Raw genomic sequence first — 20,521 nt, forward strand, 5'->3', positions numbered from 1 at the left:
GCACTTTACCATGATGCGCATGTTAAGGCACCGAGTTCAAAATATGGGTTGTTGGTAGCTCTTGGCAAAAGATTACTAGGATGAGCATGTCCACAGAGTATAAAATGCCGAAAACAGAGTTGCTTATCACAGTAAGAACACTTCGTGAATGCTTGCAATAAGCAGTCTTCCGAGTCGCACGGCTTTTGAACATCAGAAATACGTTCGGGTGGTGATTGAAACCTCTCTGGTCTGAAGTCATCATATCCAGCTACATTCCAGGAGTACCGAACAAAGTCAGCGAAGACTGGCGAACAGAACTGATTGTGTAGAATGCACATCAGCAACAAAATGGAATCACTCGACGGTGGTGTGAACTGATAGTCGTTAAGGATAATTTGATGTTCAACCCGCTTCAGCACCGCCTTGAACTGTCGGAAGAATAGCACATCAAGCGACTGAATGAAAGGTGTGCACCCAGGAGGGATGTTCTTGACTGTATACACCATATTTTGAGGTCGGATAGCATCGATGTGCGTTCTGTCACGATATGTCCCGAGGGAATCAACCAGAAGAAGTGACTCCTGTGCTGCATATGGGAAGTAGACATCTTGAAAGAATTGCGTCATGATTTGTTTCAAGCAACTTGAACCAGATTTTGTGATTTCAGCATGTGTTGCGCTACTTGCACTCCATAGTGACCATTAGGTTCCTAGTAAATAACCAGCAACGTGGGAAGCACGTATCCACTTGCCGAAGTAACGGGTTGGATGGTGTAAGACTGAGTTGTTACGTGATCACTCCGCACCGAACTTCTTACCGACTTCTCTCCCTTGTAATGCAGAGTTCGCGATGAGTGATGTTCTTTTCGTATACCACTTTGATCGGTATTATAAATCTGTATACGTTCCATGGTATTCATTAAGGACATTACTCATCACATTGTTCCTTCACGTCACCATCTGTATTCCAGGGTTTAGTGGTTGCACATTTTGTTATTACCCGTGAACCAAGAAGGTGTCTCTGTTTGAATCGTGCAACCCATCCATGGATAGACCAGTGAATCGAGTCAGTCCTATTTCTCGAGCCTTTTCTAAACCCCAAGCACGAATATCCCTGTCGTGAACATTAGCGCCTAGAACAGTTCTCGCCACTCTGACTTTTTCCGCTACATAATCGTCAAGCGGGGGAAATTTTGAGCCTTGGCCCAGCTCTCCTTTTTCTACTACGTGACGTAAATATCGTAGATGATGTACGTCTCGCAACATACGATATCGTTTCTGTACTTTATTGAAGCTTAATCGTTTGGTTTTCCCAGAATCTTTGAATTAAATTATCTCCTTTGCCTTTTCAAAAGGTACAGTACCCCACCTCTTCCTCTCCAGTGGGCTTGGCAGATAAGCAGACGACTGGCTTCCATTACTTTTCATTAACGACTCTTCCTCACAATCAGGTTCTGGATCGTCCATAATGTTTTCACAATCGGATCAGTCTTCCTTTGCGTATTCATATTCTTCAATATAGTATATTGTATTTTCTTGATGTATATTATTACCATTGTTTGCTACTGTTTCGACTATAACATGATTATTAATGCAACTTCATTTCTCTCACTTACTGTAATTTCTCTGGATCTTCGCTTGTGTTTGTAATGGCTAACAATTATACTCACTATATTGGCAGGATTCATTATCACATGATTACGGTGACAGTGACTCGCTATGAAATTGGAAACGCCACAAACAGAAGAACTTTATGAACGGTCGAAGCAGATACAACACAGACGGAGGTTCCTGTTATACTAGCTTCCTTGCTCTTATGTGTAATGTCTGTCTGGTTCCCCTAGATGTCGCATCGGCAACTGTGTAGGGTGATCTTGGACACGGCGTGGTGTGCGTCGACCATAGCATACACGTAAAATAACTAAAGTAGCTAGAGAGAACGTTTATGGTGTCTTAAAGTAACTAAAGCCACGATATCATGTTAGATATGGTCTACTTTGAGCGGAATAGCGATCTTCGTAACTTACAGTGTACTTGGCGATGGCACTTAATTTATACAGTGTTGTAATCAGCACCTCAAATATATTCATACAAGTCACAAATCACCTGCAATTGTGATCGCAAATTGTGCTAACTCCCTTGTTAGTGAAATACCGAGGAACGATTATTTTTATCAAATTATGACATCCACGTTAGCAAAGCCGTGGATAACAGCTAGTATATAGACTATATCTTTTGCTAGTGGTTTAACGTCGTGCTAACACATCGAAGGTTTTCGGCGACACAAGATTTTTTAAAAATTTATTTAAATTTACAAACTTCAAATGGTCCGTATTGAACTCAAAACAACAACAATAAAGAAAAATTGAAGGTGTCCACCTTTCCAATACAAAACAGTTTTATGTTCTAATTAAAACACAACACTTTCATTTTGGGACTGGTTTCGACACTGGGCGAGTGTCATCATCAGCCAATCTTGCAAATAGCGTCAAAGAACATGTGATACAAAAAATGGTTACATACATATGGATTATAAAACCTTAATGCGATTGACCGATAAAATAAGACAGAATGATAAAGTTAAAAACATCTACAGTTGCTGACAAGATGAAATCTTGAGAGTCTTACGCGATCTTAACTGAGGATGAAAACACGTACAGTATATTGTTAAATCTTTATTGATCCACTTTGTTATTGGCAAGACTCTCAAGATTTCATTTTGTCAGCAACTATAGAATCATGTTTTTAACTTTTATCATTATGTCATATTTTCTCGGTCAATAGCATTAAGTTTTTATAAACTGCATGTATGTAACATTTTTTTGTGTCACATGTTCTTTGACCCTGTTTGCAAGATTGGCTGATGATAACACTCGCCCAGTGTCGAAGCCGGTCCCAAAATAAAAGTGTTGTGTTTTAACTAAGACATAAAACTGTTTTGTATTGAAAAGGTGGATACCTTAAACTTGTCTTTATCATTGACACAAGAATAGGAAAATATTAGGGTTTGGAAGGAAGCGGTCGTTGCTTTGATTAAGGTACGACCCCAGCATTTGTCTGGTGTGAAGATGGGAAACCGGAGAAAACAATTTTCAGGGCTGCTCACCATGTCCCGAATACAAGCTTTACAGCTGCGTGTCCTCAACCGCATGGCTAACTGGCTCGGTAAACAATATTTTCAAATGAACATTGACATAATGGGTGTGATATAATGACCCTAATAATTTGACGGATTATTTGTTGCAAATACCATGTTACAATTAAAAAAACAAATGTGTTTATTGCGTTGTTAGCAATTTTTAATAAAGGGCGGGATACTGGTATAGGTTTAGCTATTAGAATTTCCTTTATAGCAATTTCCTCCACTGTAGGCTTCGATAAAGGCCAGTGTAAGATGGTGATGCCAGAGGGGGAATATAGTGAGTGCACAATAATATTCCAAACGAACTGAAAAAAGGAAGATATACTGAAGAATTTCGGTAAATGAAATGAAATGGCGTATGGCTTTTAGTGCCGGGAGTGTCCAAGGAGAAGTTCGGCTCGCCAGATGCAGGTCTTTTGAGTTGACTCCCGTAGGCGATTTGTGCGTCGTGATGAGGATGAAATGATGATGAAGACCACACATACACCCAGCCCCCTTGCCAGCGGAATTAACCAACTATGGTTAAAATTCTCGACCCTGCCGGGAATCGAACGCGCGACCCCTGCGACTGAAGGCCAGCTCGCTAGCCCTTTAGCCATGGAGCCGGGCATAATGTTTGTATTTATTAATGAGTGAACTTGCTGCTGCATTTCAGCTCGGTCTCATTTCTGGTACTGATATGAAAGCACATGAAGTCACTGCAGCCAGCACCAGGACAGCACGAAGAAATGAATGATCAGGTCTTACGGTGGTCCACCTCTGTGGTGTAGTGGTTAGTGTGATTAGCTGCCACCCCCGGAGATCCGAGTTCGATTCCCGGCTCTGCCACGAAATTTGAAAAGTGGTACGAGGGCTGGAACGGGGTCTACTCAGCCTCGGGAGGTCAACTGAGTAGAGGTGTGTTCGATTCCCACCTCAGCCATCCTCGAATGGTTTTCCGTGGTTTCCCACTTCTCCTCCACGGCCGCTTCCTTCTCTCTTCCTTGCCTGTCCAATCCAATCTTCCCATCCCTCCACAAGGCCCCTGTTCAGCATAGCAGGTGAGGCCGCCTGGGAAAGTTATTGGTTATTCTCCCCAGTTGTATCCCCCGACCCAAATTCTGACGCTCCAAGACACTGCCCTCGAGGCGGTAGAGGTGGGATCCCTCGCTGAGTCCGAGGGAAAAACCGACCCTGGAGGATAAACAGATTAAGAAAAAGGTCTTACGGTGTATACATCCACAGTTCATTTAACGCCAACTGGACATTGTGGACTTTCACTTCCTTGAATACAGTCAGCTAATGGATGGATAAATACATTCATTTTGTGCAACCACGAATAGTCGCCTCATGGTGGTGTACACCCGCCGTACAGCCGAGGCAGAGAAGTTGCCAAGATTATCACAACCAAGAGAACAGCAAGATAGTCAGCTGTTCATTCGGCTTAAAACTAGTATATCACAAGCATCCATTACACACCAGCTAATTCAGTGTTTGTCAAAATAAAATGTTTTCAGGAATATTTGGAACTCATACTCTATTACTACCGCAAAAGCTAAACCGCTGCACAAACCCATAGGAAAGTTTGTGATGTTTATGGCGATGATACAACTGGTCGGACATGCCGGAAATTGTTTTCAAGATTTCGATCTGAAAATATTTCTTTTAAAGACAAATCTAATACCGGCAGACCCATATGAGTACTGATGTAGAATATCTGAAGGGGTTACCTAAAGTAACCCAAGTATATAGAGGAAGGAATTACCACAAGAACTGATTATGTCATCCTGGAACACCGAGCGAGTTTGCTGCACGGTTAGGGGCGTGCCGCTCTGAACTTGCATTCGGGAGATAGTGGGTTCGAACCCCATTGTCAGCAACCCTGAAGATGTTTTTCGGTGGTTTCCTATTTTCACACCAGCAAATGCTGGGGCTGTACCTTAACTAAGGCCACATTCACTCCTACCCCATTGTCACCATAAAGATCTGTCTCTGTCGGTGCGACTTAAAACAAATTGTAAAAAGGGTTCTAGGAAGCTATTTTCTTTTACTGGGATAAGGTTCGCAACAACACTGTCTTAATAACTGTGCCGATTCGAATATCGATCACAGTTCTTTCATTCTTACTATCCATCAGTCCATCATAGTGCCACCAGTCTTCCTCATTTTGTTTAAACCGACTACATTCTTTATTTCAATCTTCTTTTGTGAATTTTGTTTGTTAATAATATTCAGATCCAGTCAGTTTCTTCAATGTAAAAAGTGACGTGGAAGAAACATTTTGATTAGTCATATTTAGTTTAATTAAATTCCATAACTGTTCAAGGTATCAGTGGAAATAAGTGTTATAGATGGTGTAATGTGTTTCAGTGAGCATGTCAGAAGCAGGTTTCAAAATGTAAACATAGAATGTAGATCAAATTAGCTCACAGTGTTATTCATAGTCAGATGATTTAAAGCGAGGCGTGAAAAGAAGAAGGACTATCAGTAACGTATCGGATGGGACAAATACGAAATAAAATGCATGCTGTACTATAGACCAGATATCATGTCACAAAATTGAGAGGAAAAAGTAACGGGCTGGGAAGTCAGCTATGTGGAAAGAATGCCGGAGGATAGGATAGGATAGGAAAAAAGGTTTTCAAGGGGAAACCAGGATTTCGAATGAGGTGCAGGCCTATAATTAGGTAACTGTATAATGTGGAAGAGGATCTGAGAAGGACTGAATTAAAAGGTGGTGAACTAAAGCAAAAAATTGAGAAGTCTGGGCGGCAGTTATCGAAGATGCCCAGATCCTCCAAGAGATGTTTTTGATGAAAACTATTTATATTTTCCAATTATGTTTTCGAAAATGCAATTACATTTTTTCCTGTTGTTTATGAAACTCCACGATATACAATCTACAGTTCGATTGAAACACTGGAAGTCAGAGAGAGAAGAATTCACACAAGATCCAAGCAATGGAACTTGCAAGATGGGGAATACCAGGGATGACACAACATAGAGCTCTGTTCCCAGAAAGAGACGCTCTTTTGGATGTGCCAAAAATAGGAGAGTAGATTTCTATGGTCATGTGTCAAGGTTGTCCTTTATTTACAACTTCATTAATGTGATTACCCCAAAGAAGATCTTTCTTTATATTAATACCTACGTACTTACTGTTATACCAATTTGGTTCTATCACACTATCAATATAGTAATGAAAACTATTCCTCTCGGTGAATCTCATAACTTGAATTTTCATCCCATTTATAATCATGAAATTTTCGACTGTCCCACAATAATGTCGAGGTAATTTTGTAGTCACTCACAAACTTGTAACTTGCTTACTACTCTATATAACATTTCATCCGCAAAAATCCATATCTATGATTCCATTTCTTTACCCATATCATTATGACGTAAGTAAACATAAAGGTCCAATAAAATTGCCTTACAGGACACCTACTCAATCAATACAAAGTCAGATAATGGTTCACGTACGATAATTCTCTGAGTTCGTGTTTCTAGGAATGTATCTACCCATTCAACCACTTTTTTGTCTAGTCCAATAGCCTCATTTTCGTGAGTATTCTCTCATATGAAAAGCCTTGAATGGGTTAATAGCGGTGCAGTCGATTTGACGTCTTGAATCTAAAATATCAGCTATTATCTTGCTGGAATCCCATAAATTGATCCCCGCTGCTGTAACCCTTTCTAAACATCAACTGCTTTCGAAAAAAAACAAGTTATTAATTTCGCAAACGTGTCTGATGTAATCAGAAATAATGCTTTCCTAGAAGCTTATTTGCCTGTAATTATCTGTTTCATGTTTATCACCGTATTCTGTGTACACCATGGCTACTAAAACAACTCTCCATTAGTTTCGTGTAGATCCTTCCCGCAAACAGTAATAAAATACAGTAAGTATTATAGATGTGGCACTATATCCCAACTCGTTGATTGCATTTAGTACATCTCGCCAATCTCAGCTGCTTTTCAAGCTTTCAACTTTTGTGTTTTTCTTAAACATCTTTGTTACCGTATCACAGGTAAATTTCAGTATGTCTCCAGTATTAGTTACCTCTTCTATCTAGACATTATCGTAACAGTCATCTATCTTTACATACTACAGACTGATTATTTCCGCCTTCTGTAATTTCTCACATGCTCACTCCAATTATTCATTAATTATCCATTAATGTCCTTCACGGAAACTGTTTCAGATTTAAACTACATATTCTTCCGTTTTTCACAAAAAAAATATATATGCCTGAAATTGTGGTTTTCATTAATTTACCTTTATCTGACATTTTTGCTGAATTCAGTTTCCTAGTATGTTCCCTCCTTACTTCGACAACTATTCCTACATCTCTTTCTAACCTGTATTTCCTTTTCGATCTCTTTATTTAACTGTTAAAATGCAGTTTACTATTACTTACCATCTTCAATGTTACATATCTGTTTTCACACTGTTCACAATAAATTGCTATGTACTTCTCCTATGGACTGTTTACATTTTTATTAAACATTTTTGGCTTATCATAATTATTTTTTTAAACTCTTCTACGCCTCTCTTATCAACCATATGGTGTTGCCTAATAATCATAATTTTCCAATATTTTAACGCCTTTATTTTTGAAAACAACAGGAGCATTTTATGATAACTTATGTCGGTTTCTCTATAGATTTCATCTGGTTTCATCAGCACGACATGTTGAATATTTTCCGCTCTAGTCGGCTTCACTTTCTGATTCGGGTGTCCTTTCCCTATTAATTTAATTACCATTCGTCAGTCATGCTTTCGGTCAGTCGCACTACCTTCCCAGTTAACATTTGGTAAGTTGAAATCACCCGCTGCAATCACACGGAACTGAATATGGCATCAATGTCAGCGCCATCTCTTCTAGGCCTGTGCACCACAATAACCACAAGTTCCCTATTATCTTTAGAAAAGGGCCTTACACCTAGAATTTCATGTTTCTCATCCTTAAGTTTTTTGTAGCAAATTCCTTTTTCACCGATATGAATGCTCTTCTTCCTACAGATTCTATTCTGTCACTAAAATATACATTCCAGTTCCGTTAGAAAATTTCTGCAACCATAATATCACTTCTCAGCAATAATTCAACTGGTATTCCAGTATCTGGTAAATGCATATCTATTTAATTCATTTCCCTATAATACTGCTACAGCTCAACACAATCAACTTTGTGTCATTCATCTTTAGTTGCCTTCCCATTCCCCATACTCTCATCACCGCACCCTAGTACCTCCCTATAACTCTTCTAAACAAGCCCTCTAACGTACAAGTAGCATTGCGGTTCAAGTGAAGGCTACCTGAGCGTAGATTCCTATCCCCAATCCACCCATTAGGATCTACGAATCTCACTCCCAATTTCACACATAACCGATCGATCTTCAGTCAGTACCGCTTCAACACAGTATCTCACTAATAACAATCACCGCGCCCTTAAACTCACACCGCGCTGCCGTAACCATATTCTGCACATCTCCAACTATGTTAGTACATATTCCTGATTACCTTTTGTTATTGATACCATCGTGGAAAACAACCAACTTCTCCTTACCCTCCTCCTTCCCTCCTAATTTCCTCAGCATCTGCCTTATCCTAATTCCCGGGCAATACTCGACCCGACTTCTCTTCCTTCCACGCACTTTTTCTACCTGCAATGGCCAGAGCCGCATCCTCACTTTCCATATTAGATTCTGTTCTCTCCCAGTTGTCTTTAAATTCCCTGACAGCTGCAGAACCTATTTCCGCCTCCCTTCTCTCCCTCTCAAGGCCCTGTTCCACCTTCCTCTACGTATCCTCTAATCTACGTTTCCCTTTCCTACCGTTCCCTCTTCTCTTGCCACAAGCCTCCTCTGTAACACTTCCCTGTTATACCTACAGTGACTCATACCGATTGCTCACCGATACTCCTTACCGAACTTAATCTCAGATGAGAACTCTTAGCCCTCATTTCCCTTCCCCTTAAGACATTAACCCTCTTGTCTTCCACAACTTCTCCCCTTCCTTTCCTTCTCCCTTGCCTACCTTCCAAAACTTGCACATTGACTGAGGGAGGCCTACCTTCGTTCCTGTTCCCTTTTAAAAACCTAATTACCTCCTTCAAACTCTCTACCTCTTCCCTCATACTCATCAATGCCCACGCACGCTCACAGTCCCTACACCTGCTTCCCACAGCTATTTTCACTATCTCTTGCACTTACATTCAAAATAGATAAAATTGGTGAGAACACATTGGAAGTGACTCCTAAGGCTCTCCTATAATTTCCTGTTTGTAACTAGCAATGTGACCTCAGATGCATCAGCTACGAATTCACAGATATGATAACGACTTTGGTATCAAATGGAATACCAAGCATTTGAGTCGTGAGCTTGTGAAGCGGCGAGCTTAGTCGTTGTGGTGTGCGCTCATTGTTGGAATGTGTCAACCGTTGGTCTAATAAAACACTCTGTAGATATTCAAATTCGGTTTTCTAGGAATATTTTGCGAACAGTGTCTTGTAATTTGAACCGAGGAAAGTTCTCACCATGTCCTGCACGTATATAGAAAATGGATAAAATAGGCGAGAACATATTGGGAAGGACTCATAAGGTTCTCCATAGTTAATTTCCTGTTTTCAATTGGCAATGTGACCTCGTATGCATCAACATCTCACAACAGGATTATGGGCGTTGTTTTCTAGGTGTTTCTTAGCTTCTTTTTCGCTACAAATTCAAGTCGTTACACTGAAGAAAATGGAAATTGCAACACCCAGAAGGAGTGGCGCTATATTGCTGCAATTCAACATGCAGAACGAGTGTTTGGTTGTGATTCTATTATTCCACTTTCAGGTCCCTCTGACCGCAAGTTTGGACAACAATCAGTACAGGGTTGCCCACCACGAGCTGCAATACATTGATGAATTCGTCGAGGCATGGAGTCAATAAGGCCCTGGATCGCTCCCTGAGGAATTGTGGCCCATGATTGCTGCACTGCACGAGTCAGTTGTTCCAGAGTTGTGGGTGGCTGAGGACGGTTGGCCAGTTGTCGACCCATCATACCCCACACATGCTCAACAGGACTGAGGTCTGGGGATCTGGCGGGCCATTCTAAGGTTGTGATGTCGTGGAGAGCTTCTCTGGAGATGCGTGCAGTGTGAACCCGGGCATTGTCCTGCTGAAACATCCCATTAGCAATGTTTGCCATCAAGGATACAACCACTGGATTGAGTACCCTATCAACGTACTGTCGAGCAGTCATAGTGCCCTCAACAAGCACTAATTGTGATTTCACATTAAAGCCAATAGCTCCCCAGACCATAATACTTGGTGTTGGCCCTGTGTGCCTCTCGACAGTAAGATCTGCGAGGCTCCTCTCCCCGGTACGTCGGCGCACACGATTCCGGCGATCACGGCGGGCAAGACAGAAGCGCGATTCATCACTAAAGACGACCCTATACAATTCGTCGACCCACGTCGATCTTTCTCGACACCAGGCCAGCCTTGCACGTCGCTGTTGTGGGGTCAATGGAACACCTTCCGCAGGGACACGGGCTCGTAAGCCAGCTGCACGCAGGCGATTACCAACAGTTTGTTGTGTAACGTGGGGTGCCACAGCTGCTCGAATTTGCGCTGCTGTTGCATGAGGTTCCATCCGGGCCATCCGAATGATGCGGCGATCCTCTCTCACAGTTGTCTGTCGCGCTGGGCCTGTGCCAGGTCTACGAGTGTGGGTACCTTCAATTGACCACTGCTGCCATACACGTTGTACCGTAGATGCCTGTCGGCCAACATGTGCAGTGACAGTCCTTAGCGATAATCCAGCCTCACACCGCCCAATTATCCGAGCCCTCTTGAACGGCGACAGTTGTTGATAGGGTGCTCTTCTCTGTCGTCGAGGTATGTTTGACGGGGAACAGTTCTCTGCACAGACTGCAAGTCAACTACGCTACACCAGTGTCCGTATACTGGAGTTGATTCCTCCGCGACTAATCACGTGGGGAGACCTGTAGCAACAATCCAATGGGTCTGGAACTTTGATCGTTTACATACCTACATGGCATCGTTCCATATCTTGAAAATCACCGCCTTCATGGTGTTGCAATTTCCATTTTCTTAAGTGTAACTTCATAACTTAATAACCATTAACATGACATGAATCCAAAGCAGAATATACTGTAGTTCAAGAAAGATGTTTGTAAAATAATATGAACTTCGTTGAATAATGTAAGCAATAAAATAAATTAAACAGGGAAAACTGAAGATCCTGCACAAAAGTAAATTTTGTGTCTGACATTTCGAGCACGAATTTCAATCTTAACTACTTTGATTTCAAGTATTTAATTTTTGTAACAGAGATTAATTAATTCATTAATAAATGGATAAACTTCTGATAAAAATTACATCTACAAATCAAATCATGTTATGATTTAAGTTAGAAATCGTACCGATATTATAGAGTTAAATACCAAACCATGCTCAACAAGTTTCATGTACCCTTGACCTATTACTGATGACTGCCTTAAATGTCCCAACATGTATATCAGAGGCAAAGATATCGGCTTGTAAATTGCGATTGTTCTTTTTTCGTTTTGTTTGCAGATACCCTCGGTGTGTTCGCGACATGGATGAAAGAGTACGGCCCGGTCTTCCGTTACTGGATATTTGGAACACCCTCGGTGATGGTTTCGGATCCTGATATTATTGAGGTAAGTAGTGAAATTTAGGTCATGATGTTTTAAGACTAGTTTTGACGAGACAACGTCTATAAAATCAGGCTACATACATTCAACCTTAGAGTGACGCAATGATGTGCTCACATAGGTCTGCTGGCCCCGGAACTAAAGATCCAAACTGAATCGCTGAGGCACCGTTTGATTGGAAATATGCAACATGAGGGAAAATACAACACTCGGCGGGCCTCAGTTAAACAAACAGGAAACTGAATGATTTGGAATTACTAACTCCGAAACCAAAAGTCAGGTTAAGATGTATAAAGATAGAGCATATGACGTTGTACATTTGCATAGCAACATGGTCCAAATTCTAAAACTAGCTATTTCATGGGCCATGTCGAAGCTACGCCCACAGGTCTTTCGGGTGTTAAATACGTTACGTGAAGGTTGGGTGGGTGTTAGGAATAAGTGAATGCACACAGCTTTCGCTTTCAGGTTGTTTATTTCGTTTGGTCTTTCCTATTGTGAATGTCGTCGGAGTCTCGCTATTTTCTGTCTCCATCGACTCGATGATATCCTCCTGAGTGTTTTCGAGGGCATCTGTTTCCGGACGTTAGACGGGAGCTCGATTATCACTCCTAGATTTCGCCGTCTCGGCTTTCTTACCCTCCCTCTGTAACATTTTGGGCTTGTTCGATTCTCTTAGACTCATTTTTCTAATTGATTTCACTTTCTATATATATATTCAGGTAGATAAGTTTCAGAAATGTTCACATAATTCTGAGGATATTTCACAATATTTTTCAAGCACATAATCAAGTTTTCTCCCAAATATTTTTACAGATACAGATAGAACTCATATAGGATAAACAAACGATACTCTGTGGCACGTGCTTCCCGAGTTACAGCATGCTCCGACATCCAATTTCACCACAGAATGGCAGATGTACGCGCCGCTCACTATGGTGTCATCTGACCTTGAAACGTATTTAGATAGACTCTTTAGACCTTCCTCTTTTCAAAGTACTCATCATGTTTCTGATAGCTTTTATAGTTTCGAAATTACTGAAGGACCTCATAAATATACAGCTTTTAGGGAAACGTACATTTTTACCGAGGTACCATACCTAGGAACAACATAATAGACGTATTGTACGTCTAAAGTGCGGGTGTGGACAGGTGAGGGACTGTTTCGCATGATCTTCGTGACAACGTCACGCGACACAAATCGAATTTTAGATGAAATGAAAGACACTTCAGACAGCCATACCACTCCGTATCATTCCGTACCAGACAGCGCATGTACATACACAAATCGTATATTTCCGCGCTGCTATAATTTGTGGAGCTGAACTCTGATGAGAGTTATGATGGCACAGTTCTATCCTATTCAAATTCATCTTTCAAATGGTATTAAAACGGTGATGTTCCAAAACTTTGATAACTTTCAAAATTTTATACGCAGTGAAACTTCTGTCTTAATTATCCTAATACTACCATAAAAATACAATTTTGTACGGTGTAAAATTCTCTATTAAACGATTTACACATCATGGATCGGAATTTACATTCAGACGTCGATTAGGAGCAAATTATGAAATTCTCACATTTTCGACCTCCGTATAACTTTGCCCCTAGAGATCGCAGGATACCAACTCCCCATCTCACAGGGAGCATTCTAATGGCACTCCACGTGAGGGATAGTGAGTGATATTTGGACTATCCAATCATTGAAATTTTAAAAATTCTGACTTCCAAATTTGGACCCCTACCTTGCTGTATTATTCTTTTGAGATTCAGACCAGTCTGTTATGTTCATTTAAGTCGTCAAGACATCTTAATTACGTTCGTACATTTTAGGTTTTGAAGTTGTCAATTGCAAACCAAATCATACGCCTCAAGATCGTTACTTTTATTGTATTTATTTATTCAGCGTTTGACACTAAAAGCACATACAGAACATAAATAAAAAATAAAGAAGATACAACCTGTGACAATAAAGTTCAGTGAATAGTCCTGTACTATCAACATAGATGAACAATGCACGACAGTGACCTTACTGTCCTCCGAAATAGTCTCCTCCCATATCTATGCACTGGCGAGATCGGCAATACATGTCCTGGAAACTTTGCAAGAAGGTTTCCTTGGGGATGGTGTTCAAAAGCCTCATCGCCTTTCGTTGGATGTCAGGAATATCGTCAAATCTCTTTCCTTTCAACGCGAGTTTGAGTCGTGGGAATAGGAAGAAGTCTGGAGGATTGAGATCTGGCCTCTAAACGTGCCTGCTTCTGATCACCAGTCAAGTGATGTGGCACAAGGCGAGAACACGTTTCCCTCTTCCCTAACTTCTGGGTAACTATTTGTCGCACGGATTCACGGTTAATCTGCAGTTCATCCGCTATCATGCGCACAGTTAATCACCGATCGTTGGTGATTAATGTCCTGAACTTTTCAATGTTTCCGTCACTGACGTCGGTCGCGGGTCTTCCGCTACGGGGGTTTTCAGAAACACTTTCCCGGCCTCCTCGAAAATGGGCGAACCACTCGAACACACACTTCAAGGACAGTGCTTGATCTTCATAAACACGTACCAGCATCGCATGTGTTTCTTTCGGTGTCTTTCCAAGCTTAAAACAAAACTGTGCATTGATCTTTTGGTCGTTCATGTTCCTGTTCGCAGTTGAAAACCAACGCACTAAGCACGCACTGTGGCACACACACCATGCTCAACTGAACAACGTTGGGAGCAGGTGGTTAAAACCTGCTGCTACGCAGGTACAGCGTTGCGTGTCGCCAGTGTTGCCGGATCGACCGTTCTGACTTCATTCACTGAACTTTATTGTCACCGGTTGTATATATTTTATAAATGAAAAGGAGAGAATTCAATGGATCATAGTGGAGAAGCCCCCACAGGTGACAATCAAGATTCTTCAACCAGTGAACTACTTCAGTTGTGACATCAATAGACCTGCATAAGAGCTGAATGTTCTATGGCTGATGGTATAGTTGTCATTTCCACAGTCACAGGCAACTGACTGCTTTAAACCTCACTTCACAGCCGACGCAGCACAGCGTCCATGATTGGTTTGCACCCTATTAATATCAGCCGAAATATGACGGGGTAGATCAAATCCCGTGGGCCCAGCATTCTTCTTAATAGAGTGACACTGTGAAGGTGCTGAGGGACAATTTGTTCTACGTCGCTCCGACACAGATAGATCTTATGGTGACGATGGGTTAGGAAAGGGCTAGGGTGGAAAGAAAGCGGTTGTGGCCTCGTGTGAAAACGGGAAACTACGGAAAACCATCTTCAGGGCTACCGAGAGTGGAGTTCAAACCCACTATTTCCCACTCCCTCGGTGGGAAAATTCTTCGTTACACTGTTGCTTCAAATTAAAGTCACGTGTGGACTGAGTGAAACCTGCAGATATTGGAGGAAGGGGGGTCTTGAAGTTAATTTCGGATGTAGTATTTTCTGGCCCAGCAGATCATCATGAACTGGTAGATATCGGTTAGAGATTATCTTTCGATATTCGCGGATCAGGGTATTTTCTCGTCTGAGATGTGGGGGAACAATATTATAGTGTTGGTAACGAGGACAGAGAAGTGGATTTAATGGTCCCTGATATTAGCCTCATCGTCTGGTTCAGCTGAACGTCGTTCTTTTTAATATACCAGCTGTTGAGCCAAGTGGATGTGCAGTACTCAGCAACAGAAAACACTCAGCCAAGTGCAACCGACCGGAAATCACCCGCTTGTGTTCCCTATGAGGTGGCTGGCTGTTAACTTGCACAAGACATTGTTCCGTGCTCCGATTTTAGGTGCTGTTCTAGAAAGGCGTTGACAGGATGTCAGCGGTCTGTTCAGCGTTATACCCAGGTATTTAGAATGTATGTTGTGATGAAGCTGCAGCGTTACACCCAGGTATTTAGGATTACGTTTTGATGAAGCTGAATACCGTTTTAAGTTCACTGTTGGCAAGTCTACTATTCAGATGGAAGCAATACACTTTCGATTTAGCCATGGTAGGACGAAGTCTCCATTTCCAGAAATAATGTCCTTAACAAGTCATCCGTCAAGATGTCCTCCGTCACTGCAATAGAATGATGATGTGTCGCTATGACCCAGTCATCGGCATATCCAAATTTCCTGCTAGATGTTGGTGGCATGTCATTAAAGAGGAATGGAGCAAGAACTTACCCTTGCCTCAGTCCATTGTTCAGGTTGAACTTCCTGCTGGTTTTATCATCTAAATTGTAATATAATTAAAATGTTCCTACTGTTGGGCGCTAATTGTAATATGAATAATAAATGAAATCATTAATCGCCTAGCGTTTGGGCGTTGATTTTAACTTTAAGAAAAATTGCATTGATAAAATTATTAGTTTTAGTACCATAATTCAATTTAATTATAACTTGGTGGCTTCCAATGAAATACAATTCAAAATAAGTCAATAAATAAATAAGTGACGATAGTAATAATAACAATAATAATATATGATTTGCTGAAAATGCAGGTAAATGGAGGCCAGGGGTCACCATAGGAAACCTCAATTTGTAACATGAATAAAAAGAGCATTAATAATAAAAAGTGGTAGAGCATAAAAGATTCAACTCATGTCGTGTTCACAGAGCTGAAGAACTGGTACTCTGCTGACTGGGCCTTACCTAACCCACTGAAAACGATTAAACACCTGAACCTCCGTTCTCCAATAACTTCTCCACTAAGTGAAAATAAAATTTCTATATTATGACCGAACCATAATCTGTACATTAGGCATTCGCCAACACAAAATACATGTAAGACAGCGACACACTCAACAAATATTTACAACTGCTGGAAGACTCGGTATATATACTCAGTAATCCTAAAATAAAAGGAAAAACAGTGGGAACGACAGCAAGGACTACACTACCATTTGTAGTGAGCCCGATCACCAATTATTACAATGCATGTACAGTATGGTATATGGTATAATACATTGATACTGTACTTCCTTTTTCAGCGAAACACAAACAATAAATTGGTATATAGAGACACTGTCGCTTGCACAAACACAAGCTGCTGTTCTAGGCCTTTAAACCGGGCAATAGATTACCAAATGTTTCCATGTGATTCAGAAGGTAAAGATCAGTACCTTAGCACGAAAATTGTATGAGTATTAACAAGCAAACAACAACACTACTCCGTTCGTCCATACTCAAACGTGCACTCGTTAACGTTCACAGTCTTTCTTTCTTTATTCGAATCAGAAGTACAATAGAATAATACTACATTTAAAAGAAACAAACTATATACACAAATATATACAAGTAAAAGGTCTATAACAATATATGTCATACAGATGTCACACCGATTCGGTCCAAAATTTGGCCACTTCAATGGCATTTGGATTGGCCAGCACCAAGTTTTCCATTGTGCAGTTTGATGGACACAAGGGACAACATAGCAGGTGTTCAGTTGTCTGAAGTTCACCACAGTCACAAAAGGCCGTATCGATGGGAAAGTTCCATTTCTGTAGATTCGCTCTGGTTCTACCCACTCCAGATCTAAGTCTGTTTAAGGGCCTCCATGTCAGCCAGTCCTCGGTGTGACCGGGAGGCAACACTTCCCGTGGTTCCATCCATTTCAAAAGGCCAGGGGTCTTTTGTTTCCATTTGGTAATCCTGACTTTGTCCGATGATCCTTCCAGGTGTTCTGAAGATGTAAAAATGAACAAATCATGAACAAGAGTCATCGTCATGTTCGCTGGATCCCGTTCTCCCACAGTATTTGTAGACTTCTCCCCACTATCTTCACGATATCTTCAAGCTCCTGCCGGCCTGTCTGTCCAATCATGAGTGAGAGATATACCGTGCTATGATAACACGTGGCTACATCCCAATCACGCCCGCCGAGTCCTGCGCCCTCCGTGTGACTCTCTAAAGTTTCCCTTTGTTTTTTCCAAACCTGGAAATAGCTGTGTGTTTCCCATCTGCCTGTACAAAACAAATTACTAATATCTAGCACGTAGACTATCCAGCTTCAAACATTCTGACTTTATTACACCAATAAATTAATAATAATAATAATAATAATAATAATAATAATAATAATAATAAATGCACTGTGAGGTTATGATATATGTACCATCACAAGATGTACTGTGATCCATCGGTTACCCAGAAAGTCGCTAATTACATTTACTATCTTCTAGCAGGGGCAAGAAATTTTTTACAAGTTGCTGTATGTCGCACCGACACAGATAGGTCTTATGGTGACCAGAGGAGCGGAAAGGGCTAGGAATGGGAAGGAAGAGGCCGTGGCCTTAATTAAGGTACAGCCCCAGCATTTGCCTGGTGTGAAAATGGGAAATCACGGAAAACCATCTTCAGGGCTGCCGACAGTGGGGTTCGAACCCACTATCTCCCGAATACTGGATACTTGCCGCACTTAAGCGACTGCAGCTATCGAGCTTGGTGGGACAAGATTTGAACACCTGTATTGTAAATGAACACTCTAAATGAGAACGTTAGAAATATGTTTCCTTGTGCTTGAACTAGCATTAGCCAAGGCTCACTAGAATCTTCATACCTTGAATTTATAATAACAATGATAATTATTATTTTACAATCTGCTGTACGTCGCACCGACACAGATAGATCTCATGACGACGGTAGGAGAGGAAAGGGCTTGGAGTGGAAAGGAAGCGGCCGTGGTACAGCCCTAGCATTTGCCTGATGTTAAAATGGGAAACCACGGAAAACCATCTTCAGGGCTGCCGACAGTGGGGTTCGAACCCATTATCTCCCGAATGAAAACTCACAGCTGTACGACCCTAACCGCACGGCCAACTATCTCGGTATTATTATTATTATTATTAGTAGTAGTAGTAGTAGTAGTAGTAGTACACGTCAGTCCTTTCCGCCAGACAGTGTCATACTCTGCATCATTGAACAGAGAATCCTACGCCGAAATTAATGGTATCATTGCAGCATGTCTAGGACAATTAGGGCTGATGTTACATAGTGCAGGCCTACACATTTCGATAATTACGAAATGTTTTGAAACATTACCTTCTCTCATATTACGGAAGGAGGAATTCTGATGGGATTTTTCAGTCATAATTCTTCTCAGACTCCAACTTCACAAATTAAATCGCATAGAATTCTACGAGTTGCCTAAGAGCACGCTCTGAGAGGTGCATAATGATACAGCGAATAGGATTCACGCATGTTCGGGCTGTATAATTAACCATCCACCAGTCAGATAACTTAGTTCGCAATAAATAACACCAGTAACATAACAGCCAACTAAGAAAAAATCAGTTAATCGCCAAGCGACTTCGTCATGATAACTCAGCTGGACAATGCCTCGCCTGTCCCCACCAGTACTTTTTAATTAACAACATATTTATATTTTAAGTTTTGCATTGGTTTTAGTACCTAAAAATGCCATGTCAGTGTTAGATAAGTGTTGATTAATTAACTTACCAGGTGACCTATTAGCGTCGGGAGAAAATAAAATACAACAATCATTCAAACAGGAGAGAGAACGAATATTGACGGGGCAATATCTACGGGACTGCTGCTAGTTCAGAGAAAATCAACAAAGGAAACTGGAAACAATGTAGGCTAGACAATTGTATGAATGATTTTTCAAAATTTCACATTAGCCTATAGTGCTAAATTATAATAATAAAATACTATTTTTCATTGTCACCTGGTGTCACCAACATTTGACTTACCAAGTGACTACTGCTCTGCCAAAGGCCTGCCGATTTTAAGGTGACGCGCGTTCATTGAGTCGAATTCTCTCGGCAATTTATCTTGGTTTCCTAAACCAGGGCCACCATCCCACTGCCAGATAGCTCCTCAATTGCAGTCATGTACAATAGTCTAAATGGAGCTCGAACCAGCCCTCAGGTCCAGGTAAAAACCATGACCTGTCCGGGCATCCAACCCGTGTCCTCCAGATAAAAGGCAGATACGGTGCCGCCCCTACACCACGGGGTTAATAATAATAATAATAATAATAATAATAATAATAATAATAATAATAATAATAATAATAAAGGAAAGAACTCCGCCATTGCCGATCCCAAGCCCGGGGGCTCATCTTGCAAGTGATGGGGAAGGAGGAGGGGGAGGAGTAACAACCTCGTAAAAAAAACCTGGGTCCATCTGGCTCCGGATGGTAGCAGCCTGTAAGGGTAAGCCTGTAAGCCTAGGGTTACAGGTGAAACCTGGTCAACGGTCTCGAAGGCGGATGAGGAATTTAATGTCCCAACGGCGGAGAGAGCGGAATAACCTAGTGGAGTAAAGCACGAATAAAAGATCATTTCGGACTAACAATCCGATCTTATATTGGAATTAATTTCCTACCGTGTACAATGTACAATTTCAATTGCAGAATGGAAAGTCCGCTGAATGAAAGCACTACCACAGGTGGTAGCTCGGAAGAGAAATCCACCATTGCGTTATGCAATGCATCGGGACCTAGGGTTCTGGGGAGTCCCAACATCTGCAATAAGGGTGAGTCGGAGCATCCTTGGAATCCTTTCAGACTTAAATTTAAGACGAAATTCTTTGCAGGCACTCTTAAGGTAAATTCCTTGCTAAAAACCGGCAAACAGAAAGAAATGGAATTTTTTTAGATAGACATGAAATTCAGATCTCAGCAGCTCAAGAGACACGGTTTATGGATGAGAATGTAACAGAAACAAAAAATTATAGAATCTTTAAAGGTAAACCAGCAATCAAAATTATGAAA

At 41.2% G+C, this 20,521-nt stretch overlaps 1 protein-coding gene across 2 annotated transcripts in view; it reads left to right on the plus strand.

The window, feature by feature from the left end:
* Positions 1-20,521, plus strand: part of LOC136858377 (cytochrome P450 4C1) — a 246,140-nt gene that overhangs the window by 47,823 nt on the left and 177,796 nt on the right. For both annotated transcript variants that reach the window (XM_068228630.1, XM_067137879.2), the window contains exon 3: positions 11,696-11,802. In XM_068228630.1, coding sequence (XP_068084731.1) covers positions 11,696-11,802 — 107 coding nt within the window. The remainder of the gene's footprint in view (positions 1-11,695; positions 11,803-20,521) is intronic.

Source organism: Anabrus simplex, chromosome 1 (assembly GCF_040414725.1).
Source record: "Anabrus simplex isolate iqAnaSimp1 chromosome 1, ASM4041472v1, whole genome shotgun sequence".
NCBI lineage: Eukaryota > Metazoa > Arthropoda > Insecta > Orthoptera > Tettigoniidae > Anabrus > Anabrus simplex.